The sequence below is a fragment of the Schistocerca gregaria genome, chromosome X, assembly GCF_023897955.1.
Source record: "Schistocerca gregaria isolate iqSchGreg1 chromosome X, iqSchGreg1.2, whole genome shotgun sequence".
Classification (NCBI taxonomy): Eukaryota; Metazoa; Arthropoda; class Insecta; order Orthoptera; family Acrididae; genus Schistocerca; species Schistocerca gregaria.
The window spans coordinates 466,831,971-466,849,993 of NC_064931.1; the positions used below are offsets into that span (position 1 = coordinate 466,831,971).

The 18,023-nt window shown below is 41.8% G+C and overlaps 1 protein-coding gene across 1 annotated transcript in view; it reads right to left on the minus strand.

Moving 5' to 3' along the window:
* Positions 1 to 971: 971 nt before the first annotated feature.
* LOC126298894 (uncharacterized) overlaps positions 972 to 18,023 on the minus strand; it is a 629,072-nt gene continuing 612,020 nt past the window's right edge. The window contains exon 10 of the mRNA XM_049990433.1: positions 972 to 1,212. Coding sequence (XP_049846390.1) covers positions 1,031 to 1,212 — 182 coding nt within the window. The 3' untranslated portion in view covers positions 972 to 1,030. The remainder of the gene's footprint in view (positions 1,213 to 18,023) is intronic.

Below are 18,023 nucleotides of genomic sequence, written 5' to 3' on the forward strand. Positions count from 1 at the left end.
CTGTCTTTATTGAGTGTGCACCTCTTGTATGGATTCTGTTACCTTCGATGGATTACTGTTTTATCACGATCTTTCTTATTACAGTTTCTATGTGGCTCGTGTTGTGCGCTCCTTGCACTGTGTTTACTTGAGTGCAACTCGTAATCACATTATTCAGTCTTCATTCCGTTGATAGTCGGGACACGTCGGAACTCTCTTCGAGTAACTGGTGAGTGCCAGATGTGCGTGGTTACGTCAATTTTGGACACTTCATTACTTAATTTTGGATATTTTGAATAGAGTTTTCTTCCATTACAGTTACGTCAGTTAGCGGCGTTCAGTGACACCGCTGTACAAACTTGGCATCGGTTGGGTCTTTCGTAAGCCTAGTATCACAGCTTTTAGCCTTTCTCCTCAGCTTTTGGCTAGTTTTTAATCCGGTTTTATTTGGGTTTACTTAGACTTCTGGCCCTCGCCGATGCTTAAAACTGATTGTGGGGCTACGTCGGATATATTTGGAAGGTGGTTTCAGCGCAGACACTTTTCCATGCGCCCTCTGATGAACATTTAGGGCTGATGTGTGATACGTTTAAGATTTATATTTTTGGACTCTTTGTTTTTACTAATTGTAGTTTTTCTTAATGAGTCTTAGTGTTTAGACAATTGACTTCATTTCAATTTACAGTGAGTGGCACCTTAATATGAGACTGAGCCCCGAAACAGCTTTGTGTAAAAAACGTTAGTAATAAAAATTAACACAACTTAAATTGTATTTTCAAATCACGAACAGTTTACTGAATAGCCGAAACGCAGCCGTCTACAAGCAAGGTTTCCGGGAAGTCATTAGTCATTGGAAAAAATGTGTCATATTGAAGGGTGGAAATATGGAGAAGGTCTCACACCATCATCAAGTTTCACGGTTGCAGGTTAATTTTTTGTAAGGTGATGATTAATACTGCTTGACAATTCGTCACATAACTACACAATACGCATTTAGTGTGAAATAATTTATTCAGAAAGCTGTTTACAAAATGGTCGAGTGAGGCTGCGGCTACTTGCTGGCCCAGCGCGCCATGTGCGCCTGCTCGAGCTTCTTGCTGGACCAGTCGCGGCGCCGGAGCGCCAGCTTGTCGCGGAAGTCGCCGAGTGCGGGGCCGTACAGCTGCGGCGCCTCGGCCGCAGACTGCGAGAACAGCGCCGAGTGCGTCAGCCGCCGGCGCGCCGCCGACCCGCCTGCGCAAACACACACAGCCACAGCTCGCTTCTCCCCTCTGCTCCGCCAGCTCAAAGCGCGCTGCCAGTCGCAAGCGTAGCTGCAGCCTCCAGGGAGATTCCCCTTTCAGAGTTTTTTGAGACGACATAGACTGAATAAAAATTAGACGGTATTTAACAGGAACAGAACGTGGTGGCGCAGTGGCTAGCGCACTGGACTCACATTGGAGGAGACGATAGTTCAGATCCTCGTCCGTCTGTTTAGATATGGGTTTCCGTGATTTCCCTACATCGTTCCTGGCTAGAGCTGTGCTCTACTAAAACTGCGGTTCGGTAGTTTAGTACACTACATAAACGACGTAGAAAATGGCAGGATACCGGCAGTATTGGTAGCGTTGCTAGGCAAAGAAACCTAAGTGAGTGTGTGAGAGAGAAAATAGCCGCACACCATTCAGTGTTCGTCCACTGCGTACATCACATCCTTACAAAATACAAACTGCAATTTATAAGTGAGAAAAATTTGTTGATTAATGGCAAAAGTTTCCTGTTATCCTTGATAGGTGCGAAACTTGTTCATGAATAACAGAAACACGTTTTATATAAGCTCCACGAAATACTGAGGCGATGTTTTATATGTTTCTGTTTATCGCTTGTTTAATTTTACCTTTTTCTTTTCTTTTGAGCAAATTGCGTTTTCTATAGCTACATGATAAATCAGTACTGGTACAACATCCATTGTTTCAGGTTAAAAATCAACAATTTTCGACTAAAACTAGTACTAAACATTGACAATTTCAATTTTCATATAAATATTGTTTATTTGTAAGTAAAAGACTGGAGGATAACCATGTAAAGGAAAAATGATCCCTGCAATACGCCGTCAATTAAATATCATCACTCAGTTTCTAGACAGTTCACGGCTTACCGTTTCTAGGGGAATCTAGGAGGACACTTAAGGTGTGTTAGAACGGAAATTTTTTTCCGATATTTGTCTCATTATAAACGTTTCAATTTTCCGAATAAAATTTATAAACTCACATGGGAACAATTTTTTTAAAAATATAATCTACAACAGTTGGAAATGTCAAATTTTGTCCGTGCATTGCTTCATGATCTAATAAAATAGGTAATTTTTATATAGAAGGTTGTAGATGGTTGTGTTAGTGTTGGTCTTGTCCAGAAGAGGATGGGAACCCGGTTGAGGAATTTGAAACAAAGTTTGAGAGACAAGAAACTTTCTGATGGTAAAACAATAAGAAGCAGGCTGACAGACGAAACGATTGATGAACTACTGCAGTATTATAGGGTGGCCATTAGAAATAATACTGAGGATTTGTTGAAAATGAAGCAGGCCATATACGCTACCTTCTTCCACAGACTGTCATCTGATGAAAAACCGGCCCGCCGCGGTGGTCTAGAGGTTCTAGGCGCTCAGCCCGGAACCGCGCGACTGCTACGGTCGCAGGTTCCAATCCTGCCTCGGGCATGGATGTGTGTGATGTTCATAGGTTAGTTAGGTTTAAGTAGTTCTAAGTTCTAGGAGACTGATGACCACAGATGTTAAGTCCCATAGCGCTCAGAGCCATCTTGATGAAAAACCAGTACACCACCTTTGCCCTAAACAGTTCATGCAGCCACAAACATTCCATCCCAGCAGCAGTCATGGATATCATAAAACCTATTTACAGGGACCTGGCAAACCCTGAATTACATCTACATCTACATACCTACTCCTTAATCCACCATACGGTGCGTGGCGGAGGGTACCTCGTACCACAACTAGCATCTTTTCTCCCTGTTCTACTCCCAAACAGAACGAGGGAAAAATGACTTCGTAAATCCCTCTGTACGAGCCCTAATCTCTCTTGTTTTTTTCTTTGTGGTCTTACCGCGAAATGTAAGGTGGCGACAGTAAAATTGTACTGCAGTCAACCTCAAATGCTGGTTCTCTAAATTTCCTCAGTAGCGATTCACGAAAAGAACGCCTCCTTTCCTCTAGAGGCTCCCATCCGAGTTCCTGAAGCATTTCAGTACCACTCGCATGATGACCAAACCTACCAGTAACAAACAGCCCGACTCTGAATTGCTTCTATGTCCTCCCTCAATCCGACCTGATAGGAATCCCAAACGCTAGAGCAGTACTCAAGAATAGGTCGTATTAGTGTTTTATAAGCGGTCCCCTTTACAGATGAACCACATCTTCCCAAAATTCTACCAATGAACGAAGACGACTATCCGCCTACCCCACAACTGACATTACACGATTGTCCCACTTCATATCGCTCTGCAATGTTAAACCTAAGTATTTAATCGACGTGACTGTGTCAAGCGCTACACTACTAATGGAGTATTAAAACATTACTGGATTCTTTTTCCTATTCATCTGCGTTAATTTACATTTATCTATATTTAGAGTTAATGAAGAAGGCTGAAATAGTCAGACTCAAAATCGCAATGAGTCGTCGACTAATCCTATATGGACTCGCTTACCAAAAAATGTTTTTGTTGGAATGATGACACTAAAGTGGGGGTCAGTGATGCTGTTATTGTTTTTGATGATGGCGATATTGGTAGGGTGAAAATTCTACAGCATAAGGGAACTCATCCTGGAGCAATCTGCATCAGAGAACTTGAACGAATGTACAAGGTTCGCATTGATAAAACAGAGTATGCAGCACAGTTGGCCACTAAGGAGTCCAGAAAGAAGTAAAGAAGAAAAAACTTGGAAAAGATCAAGAGGATGACATACAGTATGGTGCAGGGTGCATCTGAGTGAATAAAAAGAAAAAAAAACTAAGCTTCTGAAATTTTAGAAGCCGTTTCTGAAAATTTACATTTTCTGTTTCACTTTTCTGTAAATCTCAGAAACCACTTCGAGTAGAATATTCAAATTTTCAAGTAGTAATAACATACATATCCTGGGTCTACTGAACTAAAAGAAGAGCATAATGTTATGTATAATTAAAATTATATCGGATAACGTACAAAAAAGTACACAACATTTTAAACATGTAATTAAAAAACTGTATTTCCGAAAGCAGAGGTTGTATTGCAGTTATTGTAGTTCAGTAGACTCATAACATACAGTTTAATGTCCTGTAAAAGTTTCATGTGAATGGTTTCAGTGGTTCCTGAAATACAGGGAAGCCAAATCACTAAAGTTAACATTGTCGAGATAGGGCGTTCCTACTCCTCTTAACGCATACGCAACCAAAGCTATCGAAATGAGGTAACGCCCGATATGTATGTAACACACCTAACGTACAGGTAACGCGAGTAGGATATAAACTGAGCAAGAGCTATTGAGAAAGCTACCGTAGTCTTCGTTTACTTACGACAATCTACGGTAGCCTGAGGTAGTTCTACAACTCAACACCAGGCAAATGTCGGGGTGGTTCCTGTGAAAAGGCGCACCCCAGCCGATTTTCTTCCCCGTCCTTGAAACATTCAGAGCGTGTGTTCCGCTCTGTCTCTAATGACATAAATGTCGACAGGACGTTGAAGCCTAGTATTCCACTTTTCTTTTCTTTTCTTATCTAGAATAAGCAATCTGTATTACATAACGGACAGTGCCGTTCCCGGTCCCAGTTGCAAGTTCTCTGTTTAACAGGTTTCAGTGCAATATAAATTTGTTTTGCAACAATTTCACTGAAAATTTTAAAACGTTGTCATAATCTACTCACTAAAAGCAATGATCTTTCGTTAAGGATTTAACACAAGTATTTGCGTTAGGTACCGTGTACGTCTTGAGGCAGTGTAATTCACGGCACATAAATTACCCATGCTATACTCGTCCAGTACATGAAAATTAGAGCATTATCGAATTCCAACAAACTTTACACATTCGAGGGTGTGCTGAAAAGTAATGCCTCTGAACTTTTTATCTGAATAATCTCAAAGGTTTTTTTTAAGCGTTATTAACGTTTAACACCTTTACTCTTTTTGTCTACATATTTGCAGTCATTTGACGCTAAGGGGCTCCAAACTGTAACGTCTCACATGGCGGTGTGTAACGTAACTACGATAGTGTGCGGAACATAGCATGTTGTAACTGAGTTTCAAATTCAAAGAGTTCGTCCGCACATGGAGCACCCTCTGCTTCAGCATGACATTGCGAGATCACACACGAGAGTTATGACATCTGCAACTAACAGACACCAAGCTTTCACGATCATAGATCATCCTTTAAACAGGCCAGTCGCGACTTAGATCCATCCGATTTTCATATTTTTCCAAAACATGAAGAACGCCTCTGAGTACCTCACTTAGATTGTGAAGAAGCGGTGCAAGCAGAGGTGAGGCTTTGGCTGGATGAACAGAGTCAAACATTCTACAGTGAGGGTATCAAAAAACTGGTCTCTCGTTGGGAAAAATTTTGTTCGTCACCAGGATGACTATGTTGAGAGATAAATATTTAGCCACGAGGAATAAAGATCTAGAACGTTAATAACTTCCGTGTTATTTTAAAAACTAGAAGAGCATTCACGCAAAAAAATTCGAGACATTACTTTTCTGCACCCCATCGTGATTCCAAAACTTTACGAAACTGTTTCTCGGAGGGCAATTACATTTTCGCTCTTCACGTAATAAAACTTTAGCATTAAGCATGACGTTTAAATTTTGTACTAATTGACTACCAACTCGATTGCAGAGGGAAAATTTCACGCACGAGACATCCCCTAGGTTGTGGCTAAGTCATGTTTCCGCAATATACTCCACTACAGGAGTGCTAGGGTCGCAAGTTCCGCAGGAGATCTTCTGTGAAGAAAGGAAAGTAGGAGGCGAGGTACTGGCGGCAGTAGAGCTGTGAGGACGGGTTGAGAGTCATGCTCAGTGAGTAGACCACTTGCCAGTGAAAAACGAAAGTCCTGAGTTCGAGTCTCGGTCCAGCACACAGTTTTAATCTGCCTGGAAGTTTCATATCTATTATCATTGATAGTCCATAATTTTTTGTAGTATTCTGAGACTTTTTACACGAAGAACTGATCCTCATTAGCTCCCTCTCACGTTGATGGTACCAAAATACATTGCAAACGACAAACACAATAGACGCAATATGGCACCGACATGTAAACTACAACCACCATTTGTGACAGACGAGTCTCAGTACATGAACAAGCCACCTGCCACGATAGAGGAGGGCCTTAACAAACGATAAGAAATGGAACGATCACATAAAATCAGTATCAGGGAAAGCAAATGGAAAGCGTTGATTTGTTAGAAGAGTTCAGTGAAAGTACAGTGTACCTGAAAAGAAAATTGCATGCAAAACCGTAGTGCGATCAATTATAAAAGCCAGCCGCTGTGGTCTCGCGGTTCTAGGCGCGCAGTCCGGAACCATGCGACTGCTACGGTCGCAGGTTCGAATCCTGCCTCGAGCATGGATGTGTGTGATGTCCTTAGGTTAGTTAGGTTTGAGTAGTTCTAAGTTCTAGGGGACTGATGACCACAGCTGTTAAGTCCCATAGTGCTCAGAGCCATTTGAACAATTTGAACCAATTATAAAATACTGTACTAGGTTTTATATGCAAGAGGAGTTATGACCATAGACAGTGTATTAGGTCAGGGACGGGCTGCTGGAATCGTAACTGGCTGAAAGTGTAACACTATTGTATGGGGACTTAAAATGAGAATCTCTGGAAAAAAAGACGACTTAGTCCTCGCGAAACCCTGTTGAATAAATTTAGAGGGTGTGTTCAGCTTATTGATAGTTATTTGAATAGGACACGAAATCGATAATATTCATACGATTTGCCTTCCACCATGCACTCTACATTTTCATGATTTTTTATATATAGTTTTCTCCACAATATTAGTTTTTGAATAAACTAGCGGCCCTCCTCTGCCCCGCACGAGTATCTAAGGTGGAAGACTTCTCTGGTGTAGCGATATCTACTGATGAAAACCGTATCAAAATCCCTGCAGCAGTTTCTGACATTCACCTTTACAAACGAACACAAAAATTCGGCGAGAGATTTCCATTCGTTGCAGGTCAGCCAGTTAGAACGAAATGTCTGTAAACTACACACACAAACCTTCCTCGTGAAACTGTCCATGTGTTAGTGATAACCATACCACAATCCCTGCAGTAATTCTGAAATTATCTTTCGCATATAGCTAGAGAAGTACAGGGGAGTTAAATACACAGGGTAGTCAGAAACAGTCCGAAAAGCTTGTAAGGATGCTGCTGAGAAATAATTGTTAAGAAAAAAAATTCGATGAGTTGCTACGTTTCCAGGTTGATCAGCATTTAAGTTAGGCATTCTGGCCGTTGAGCGCCCAAATTCAAACGCCCCACAAGAGTCGGTGTCACCAAATGTTTTTTTTTCGTTTGGTTTCCTAGAACCGAACAAGAGAAAGACTCGAAGATTGAACATGGGGCAGCAGTAAGGATCGAATCCTAGTCAAAGATTGAGCAGTCTCGTGTGCTATCATCCACTCTCCGTGAAGAACTGACACTAATTGTATCTAGCGGGCTGCTTGAGTTTGCGTAAGCAACAACATGATTGGCTAACTTCAGTACTAAATAAATTGGAAAAGGTGCAAGGTATCGAACATCTTTTTTAACAGTCACTACTCAGAACATGGTACCTTGCAACACCCTTACAAGCTTCTCAGACAGTTTCTGAGCACTCTGTGTAAATATGTAGAAGATGTCTTGATAATTCTCTTGGCGGTACACGGCGAAACCTGTTTTCGTTTTTCAACTAGACTGAACCACTGCACAGAAGTCATAACGTGTAGTTCTTGAAATATACCCTATAAACATCACTATGAGGCACACTGTTGGCGCTAACGAAAAGAAACACAGAAAACGCCCGGAAAATAATTGGTGTTACGACCATCAGTTGGGGCTAGATGCCTGACAAAGTCATTAGGACATCATCGATAACAGTTTACCCGTTTAATCTCTCTTCAGGAACGTTAGAGAATGGCAGAAAATGCACATCAGTTTAAGATGGGTAATCTTTTCACAGAACGCAGTCATTACCCCACTGGTTTTGAACGACTCAAGCTTAGGTAGAGACGCCTCTGAGAACGCGGAGACGTAGGAAATCCAAAACGCTTTATCTTCCAACGAACATTATTTAACACCTCTAGACAGAACATCCCGTTTACATCCGATCTGCAAGTGGCTGTAACAGGCTCCTAGAAAAGGTGTCCAAATGGCGACCTTAGTAACAAAATCTTTCTTGTCGTTGTGTGAAGGGTGACTCAGATAGTAAAAGGTAAGCGCTTAAGTGACGACACGGTGCGTCTGGAGCCCATACATCCATGGTTGGGTACTTACACACTCTCCAATACTCACACTTACGACGCTGCCTAAACTACAGTAAAGGAGTGGTGTTTCCACATCTGGCGCAGGTCAAACACTTAGGGTTAAGGCGACTACAAACATTACCTTAGTGTTATGGTAATACTATAGATGATAGAAAAGACACCCTACATTACAGTGTTCATATCACAGTAATATTGTTTTCGCGTTTATGAGAACTGCAGGCAACAGTGTGTCTCCTTCTGTATCCACTCTTTTTGGTTTTATTTTCTTATTCCGCCTGTCAGCTACGTTTACAATTTGTTTCCATATTGTAAGTACCATTATTGGTAATAGAAGGTGTAAACCTTTTCAGTTACAGCATTTTCCCTAAATTTTTAGTTGAAAATTTTATAAATGATAGAGGGTCCACCAATGAGTACGTTGGCGTCAGAAACTATGGTCTAAAGTAAATATGTAGTTGTTCTGCCATAACGTTGGGCTCGTTCCTCATAGCAACAACTTGAGACAATAGAACCAGTTCCGAGTGATGACCACTTGTCTCAATACGTGTTCAAAACTATTTGACAGCCATATATTTGGGGTCAAATAGTTTAGGACATTATATATATTGTCCAGTTTACCTCGTTCGCCCAAAATAACTGTTTTCTGGTGCATTAAATGAAAAATTGTTTCAACCAATATTTTTTAACATCACTGGGTAGTCCTTGCAGAGGGTATACGTTTTATGCATCCCCACGGATGTAGGAGATATAGGGTAAAGGCTAAATTTTTTAAGTGGAGCGATTCACATTTTATTTAAGGATACACTTACTCTACCCAAGAGCTGTTCAAAAATATATCACATTGTATCACTTTTGTCAATTAAACGTACATGTGTAAACGGTGAAGACTATACGCGTTGTTAAGAAACCAAGCTGTTTACTGCCTTGACTGTAAACATGAAGTACCAGTGTAGTGCTGTGACAGAGGTGTGGGTTTTGTGTATGATTTCCAGCTCATGTAAGCACAGGTACTCCTCTTCCCCTATCTCTCCCCCTCCCTGCCCCGCACCGCACTTGTTGTTGCTTTAGCGAACAGTACACAGCATACCAGTGTAGTCTTGCAGCAGCGTAACTTAGTAACTGCATGGCGGTAGTACACATTGTGAATAAAATTTTTGTTGTGCAAAGGTTTATGATGTACACGCATAACGATAAGGTAGAAATGCTGCTGATCTGCTGCGAAGTTACGTTAACTGGAAATAATTTAGTAACTTGCATTTTTATGTTCAGTACTGTTAGAGAACATATGTTATTATGTCTATTTTCTACTCTAGTGTACATGGGAAGTTTAAATGCGGCGTCTCGAAATCGTCGTAGAACACCAACAGACGGAGCTTCTGAGGTCGCTGTGTTTACTGCCGTAGCCATGTATACTCAAGTCTGTACACGACGAAAACAAGTGCCCATCGCATTATGCAGCGTTATAAATTCTGTCCTTACCATGGTCATTTCGCTAAGAACTTCATGGAGATGACTTCAACAGCAGGATTCAGTTTTGTCAGTGGGCTCAGCAACAACTTCTGACTAATCCTAATTCCTTCTTAGGTGTTCTTTTTAGCGACACGGCGTCATTCTCCACCGAAGGAATTGCCAATATGGGAAATATGGATTATTGGTCCATCAACAATCCATGACGGCTCGAAAAGGTAGAGTATCAACGTCCATGGAACGCTAATGTTTGGTGCGGAATTACTGGACACACCTTCATTGGATCTTTCTTTGTAAGTGCCAACCAAAATGGTAGACAATATGCCCCATTTTTAAGACACAAATTTCCTTTTCTCCTAGACGCTGTACCTCTGAAACAGAGGGTAGTCATGTGGTATCAGTATGATGGATGCCCTGCACATAAGGCCTTACGAGCACTAATCCTGGACCATAAATACCCTGGTAGGTGGATTGGACGTGGTGGACCAGTTAGTTGGCCTGCCCGATCTCCGGATCTTACACTACTGGATTTTTTTCTGTGGTGAGCAGTCAATAATGCTGTCTAGCAAAATGTTCCAGCAACATCAGAGAACACTCAGCAGTTCATCCGAATGAAACTAGATTTTTCGAAAACAAGTTTTCAGCTTTATTGTAAGAATGCATTTTTTTATTTGAGTCACTTTAAAAATTTTCCGCACATTCAGTTCAAGTAACAGTGAATTTCACGGGCTACATTTGGATCTACTTTAAATTATCGTAATTGGACAACGGATAAAGATAGTTGGATAAGAAATTTCTTCTGAGTTTGTGCATTTGTCTACCTTATTGCAATATTTTTAACCGATTCTTACAAGTCTAAATACAGAAGTGACGTGCTGTGAAAACCTCTCAGGAAAACGTGTTTCTTCACATGTCTCGAATTTTTTTACTTTTTAGTATTACTCCCCATGTCACGTTACATGATGTCCTCTCAGGAACAAACCCAGGCCCAGAAATTTTACTCCATCAGAAAATTATTTTTAGCTATTCAGTGCAAAGTAGCAGAGCGTAGAAACTGTACTTTTATATAATGGAAGAGACAAAAGTGGCAAAAGAAGCTTGGCAAAGAAATGAATCCGAAAAATATACTGACTTCTTGTCAGCAGAAAGGAAACGAAGACGCTACACGTGTTTCCTCGTTTTTATAAAGACAGAGGTAATGAGGAAAACACAAACAAGAAACTGTTTTTGATAATGGCCACGTGTCTGAAACGATAGCCGTGGAAGCTAAAGTTAGAAGTGAAACAAACAAAACCACCAGACTGCGTTGAGGTACTGAGAGAATGTCTTTGAAAGTCTCCTCAGTAAACTGTTTGGCGTAATATACGATAGCGGGAGACTTCAAGAATATTCCGATGACGCGAAAACAAGAGCTTTGGAGACTGTAGAAGACGACTAAAACAAGAACGGCATATTTGTTTTGAAGTTGCTTCGTGCCTCATTAATTTCCTGCGGTAATTTCACAATGGGAAGCGGAAGTGTTGGAACCTACTTCAAGTAAGCTCTCTATGCAAACCATTTTGGCTATTCGTTTCCTCCCCGTCATTACTCTGGTGACAGAAAATAATCTCTGCCACAATGCACTGTTAATATAACTCCATCTCATAAGCGTCCAATAATAATTATTTTGTTCGAAGCAGTAATGACAAAATTTTGATAACAACAGAGGGACATGAAAAACCTTTACGATAAATATCTATCACAATGACGGCTTCAGCTGTTGATGAAAACCAACACCACCAACGCCAGCATAGTGAAGTAAGCAGTGCAGAAATGTACGACGCTGCGAAAAGCGTTGGGTAATTGTACACTACGGCTGTAATTAGGGCGATGAACATTATTGGTCCATAAGTAACTAACGGTTTATTCCAAATAACACTACCTGTCGCAACCGTGTTGAAAAACACTCTGAGGTATCCCACAAAGAATTTATCTGAATAGTATGGAAATCCGTAAATTTAATTTACTGTACATGGACAGATAAACAAGTGATTACAGATTCAGCAAAAAATGGGTGGATTATTCAAGAAAACGAGATTCATAAATAGAACAAGTCAGTAACACGTTGATCCACTTCTGGCCCTTATGTAGGCAGTTATTGAATTAGGAAATGACTGACAGAGTTCCTGGATGTCCTCCTGAGGGATGTCGTGCCAAATTCTATGTAACTGGTGAGTTACATCGTCAAATCCTGAGCTGGTGGGAGTACCCTGCTCGTAATGCTCCAGACGTTAGCAACTGGGGAGAGATATGGCTACCTTGCAGGCCGAGGCAGGATTTGTAAAGCAGGAAGACAAGCAGGTCATAGGGGCTCAATTCATAGCGGGACTCAACAGCGAACATAATTCTACTTCAGTTAGTGAGAGTACAGACCGAAGACGTGTCTGGAGACGCGGTGGGAAACCAACATGACTGTCGCCCCTATACGGCCCGACAACCAGGAGTGATGGTTTGGGGTGCCATTTCATTTTATAGGAAGGTCCCTTTGGTTGTCATCCACCACACCCTTACAGCACAGCGGTACGTCGACGATGTTCTACGCCACGTTTCGTTGCCCTTCCAGGTGAGCCTCCCTGGGCGAACATTTGAGCAAGCTAGTGTACGCCACACACAACGAGAGATTGTACCGCTTATCTTCGTGCTTGACAACAATGCCAAGAGTATAGAAGAATGTGTAACTAGGGTAAAGACAGATATCGCCTACAAGGATATTGGAGAGGCCTTTGGAGAACAGAGAAGCAACAGTATAATATCAAGAATTTAGATGATAAACCAGTACTAAGCAAAGAAGGGAATGCTACAAGGTGGAAGGACTATAATGAGCGCTTATACAAGAGGAGTGAACTTGAAAGCAATCTGACAGAAACGGAGGGAGATGCAGATGCAGATGCAATGGGAGATATGATACTACGAGAAGAGCTTGACAGAGGATTGAATACCTAAGTCGAAACAAAGTCCCTGGGGTATACGACATTCCCTCAGAAGTACTGACTGATATCCTTAGACGAGCCAGCCATGGCAAAACTATTCTACGAGGTGTGTAAGATCCATAAGACAGGCGAAATGCCCTCAGGCTTCAAGAAGAACGCGATAAACCCAATCTCGAAGAAAGCAAGTGTTGACAAGAGTAGTTATTACCGAAGTATCAGTTTAATAGGTTGTAACGCAGCAGAGCAAATTGTGGCAAACATGTATAGAAATCTTTTGTATTTTATCTGAAGTGTGGAAGATCGATACAGATGTGTCGACTAGTCAGAAACTCAGTACTCTGTGACATCATCTAAATGAAGATGGATGACTAAATCATTTGTTATTAATTTGAGGCTTTTGCAACGTACGTTTGTGTAATTTAAAATGATTGTAGCTATCTCGGGCTAATTTAATATCAAAGAACAAAATATATGTAAAGGGAGACAGCGTGGGGATACACTATGTTTTAAGCTCCGCGTTATCTGGAGGACGGTGCAGTGATGCCTGGCGAGCAAGCGAAGTATCGCTGAGAGTAACTCGGAGGCAGGCTTGAAAAGGGTGCGGACGCGGCCATCTGAGCATCTCTGCGCTCTGAGGTGAAATTTTATATGTGCTTATTGAGAGTCTTCGAGGACAACATTTGATGTGGCTACATATTTAGAATTTAAATTTCGTCTCTGAAAAGTGCAAGCCGTAGGGTGCAAGATTTTGCATACTTTAAAAGAGATGGAATTGTTAGGCACAGCAACGTGAAGCGTAATGGCGACGGTGGGCAAAATGGCACGCTGCAATCTTTTCCGACGTTACTGAGACATGAAGAAGTAGGGGTACTAGGGGGGCGTCGCCCCAAAGTACCGTAATCCAAGATGGCGATGACGTCATCCAAGATGGCGGGAAGGTCGGTCACTTGGGCTACCTCCACAAATCTGTCACGCGACCGCTACCTCTTCCTAGGGATTCGCGGGAATATGACTCAGCCTGTGCTGGGCTGCTGGACAAATCAAAGAGTTTACTTTATTTATTGTGGGACGATTTATTTAGGGATGGTTTTTGAGAGATAGTATATTTATCACAGTGATACAGAATACACGCTCTGACATGGTTGGGGTCACACCACACAGCCTACAGACCTGTAAACTACCCCTACATTACCGAAGTAACCCATGTATAATGCTCTGTAGACGCGCTTGCTAACTGTAAACTGTCTTAATAATGCAGTGCACAGCCCAGAGACCTGCAAACCATTCGTAAATAATGCAATACACTTATGTACAGAGAGACAAACAACTCATAAATTGTCAACATAATAATGCGTCTAAAAGAATCTGCAAACATGCTTGCTAATTGTCAACTGTCGAAATCATGCACCAGTCTTTATTTAAACAATTTGAGGCACTACCGCCATCCAGTGTGTTTGCCACGAAGTCCGGAGTCCAACTGAACTATTACACAGTACCACCACCAGGGGGTGATGTCGTATATTCCGTGACGTAATCCAAGATGGCGGCCATGACGTCAGCTGATGACACAAGTACCATTATCCAAGACGCCGGATTTGGGCGGGAAACAGTGAGTCCACCACGAGGTTAGGACCTAGTACACAGTACTGTCACCAGAGTGCACTGTCACCCCTCCCATTACATAATCCAAGATGACAGTCCAGGGTGGGGTAAATGGTGGGAACCAATAAATACCCTTAACCCAGTCATGTGTTAGATTTCACCCAGTAGGATGGCAGTATCTGGAGGGGTTATAGGGATGGCTCAGCAGCTCTGAGATCTCAGTCTTACTCAGTCAGCGGCAGTAGAAGAAGAAGAACCATGCACCTTCAACAGCAATCGCAATCCATCACGGCCCTGCAGAACATTAGGAAACAGAAAAGTAAGTATCCCATATTACATCTTTTTCTCTAGTTAGCACTATTATTATTACTATTCATTGTTTTCACGTCTTGGTCCATGTATAGTGCTTCCTCGTCTTTGCTCAGCAGGGTCGAGTGCCATCATGTCCATCTCTCTCGTGTCCGGACCTGTAGCAACCTCGGCTGCCATCTTGTCAAGACATGCAGCGACCTCTAGACCTGCGACAGCGACAATCTCCAGCACGTCTGAACCAGTGGCGACCACATTGGATTCTGTAGTGCACATAGTCCACTTGCTGGAGCAGGACAAGTAGCTGCTGTTGTCCACCCCACTCATCGATTTGTGTGATGGGGACACGCAATATGACCTCGACACAACAAATGCTGGTGGTGGTCCTAAACAACATCAAGATGGAGGACAATACTAGTCACCAAAATATGACCCATCCCAGCAGAACATCCCTGTGATAGTGCAATCATGGGGTGCAGATGCTGTGGATAAGAAGGCATCAAGTGTACCCATGCTTTTCACATCCACATACAATTTAACTCCTTGTGGAACGAAACGTGTAAACGATATTATGGAAGCACATCATGTCTGGGACTTGCATGCGAGAATGGAAATTGAAAATGTATGTAAGGGTGTTGAAGTGCCAATTTCCGAGTTCGACTGGAACTAAATATGTCCTGCAGAGCGCTACATCACTCAGTAGATGACTGCAGAGTATTATCCAACTCGGTCTCCCCCAGACATTTGCCTTACTGGTGTGACACTTTCTATGGCAACAGCGTATGATGACTGTGCATTATGTGTGAAATCTGGTGACAACTGCTTTTATCTAAGGCATGTCTCAGTTATGAAGTTATACCAACTGGATACTGCGCTACATCTTGCATTGGAGAGACTGAATCGTTATTGCTGAGCATAGACTCTACATACAATGATGTTGTAAAGTCCCTACGTGTCCACATTGTATATGTTGATGATTTGAAGCAGCGTCTTAGTTTGCACATGAACGCTGAACCTAAAGAGAAACAGATTAAATGTGCTCGTGATAAATGTGAGTACTGTGACGCATCCATTGGCATGAGTGAGAAACATGCGGAATTTAGTGATTGTCAAAAAGCTTTGTTTGAGAAATACTGTACAGGTGCGAAGAAGGAGATACATGAAGAGTGTAATGATTTTCCTGAAATGCAACATCCTATGTATGACACTTAAATAAAAAATAATGTATGTATGTATAATCTCAAACCGTGTTAGTGTTTTATTTCATACCTCTCTCATTATAGTCAAAGCATAATACACTTATTAATATTTTTTTTTCAATGCTATACCAGTTATTGACAAAACGAATGATCAAGTTACTTCATATACAGGGTGAGGCACCTAAGTCATAACACCCCTTGTATCTCCCCAAGCGTAATAGATACAAAGACGCCGTTAGGACAGTGAATTGCAGGGACAGGGGATACTTGAGTACATCACATTTCATGTTTGTGCTATTTTTAATTAGAGAGATATGGGAGCCTATGTTAAATTTTAGCGTAACATGATGGGCTTAAAAAGACGGTTTCAACTATGTGTATATCATAATATTTAGGCGAATAGTTTTTGAGACACAGATATGTTTTCGTATCTTGTTCGTCCTTCGTAGCGGCGTTGTCCAATGCGACCTTTCCTGTTGTGAGAGTACATGATAAAAGTCGCTAGTCCGTTCATACACAACTACGCCCGTTAAGCCGACAATAGTAATACATACTGCGATATTTTGCGCAAAAATTAACTGATGATGTCGCGTAAATATTATTCATTGATTTGACAACTGTGATACCAAAACAGTAGACAACATAGAGTATTAAAATACTACAAGATGTTAATACTTTTAAGTAATAGAAATACTAATGTAAATGAGGAGGCACTTACTGGTAACAATTATTTCGTATGTATTCGTTATTTATTTACAAATACTTACTGTTGTTCACAATACGAAGCAAATGCACGCAAAGATGCAAAATACGTACTGTACATGATACAAAACTTTACTGATGCATTTACTCAAAATGCTTCCCCTCTGCTCCAATGCACATTTGTAGTTGCCGTTCGAATGATTTGTGAACGGCTGCGAGGGTGTCAAGTTAGATATAAGCGCACGCTTCGATTATACGTTGCTTCATATCGCCTGGCGTAGTTGGTATTTGAGCATACACTTTATGTTTGATTGTTCCCCTTAGAAAAAAATCAAGAGAGATCAAATCAGGAGACCTGGCTGGCCAATTCAGTTCAGCACGTCGTCCTATCCAATAATCCGCGAGCTTTTCATTTAAGAGCTCTGTAGCCATACGGGAAGAGTGAGCAGGACAGCCGTTATGTTGGAACCACATGCACTAACGCGTAATTAGTGGTACCCCTTCCATCAAAATGGGCAGAACGTTTCGCAGGAACTGTGCATAGTTATTGCCATTTAGTATACGCGACTCCACAATGTTTCCGACGATTACGCACCACACGTTAACACTTCACAGTTGCTGATGCTGTACTTGTCGAAGCCAATGAGGGTTCTCTACTGACCAGTAAAGCATATTATGCAAATTCACATTCAAACTGGCAATATTCCTGGCTCCGTTCAAAATCCACACCGGAGAGTACTTGATGTAATGAGAGGTGAAACGGGTGAAATCTATGCCGGTGCAACATGCATGAAACAGTTCTCTGACTTATACCACAATCCGAGGCGATACGTCGCGATGAAACAGTAGGGTTGTTATGCACCAACGCTAGAACGCCCTCTTCATGTACCTCGCCAGTTGCAGTTTTCTGCCTTGCCCTCTCTACTGCGTTCCATGATCCCGATTCAAGTAGTTTCCTGCAACAAGCTGGTGCGTAGGACGCTCACGATCACGATACAGCTTTCCGTATCGCTTTATTCATGCATCAGCAATTCTTCTGCTTTTATCATACACTAGAAGCATATCTAACTTTTCTTCGTTGGTGTTCATATCTGCTCAAAGAAACTGTGACGGAAATGCGATGTCTCATTACCCCAGCAGCGCATTTATACCTTTCTCTCCAGCTACGTCGTGCGTCATCTTGCGGCGTTATCGAGAAGCCGGAAAACAACGCCTTCTCCGTAAGTTCCTCAGTGGTCAACCGGAAAGGCCGTATTGGACAACGTTTCTTCGAAGAACGAATACGATACGGGAACATATCTGT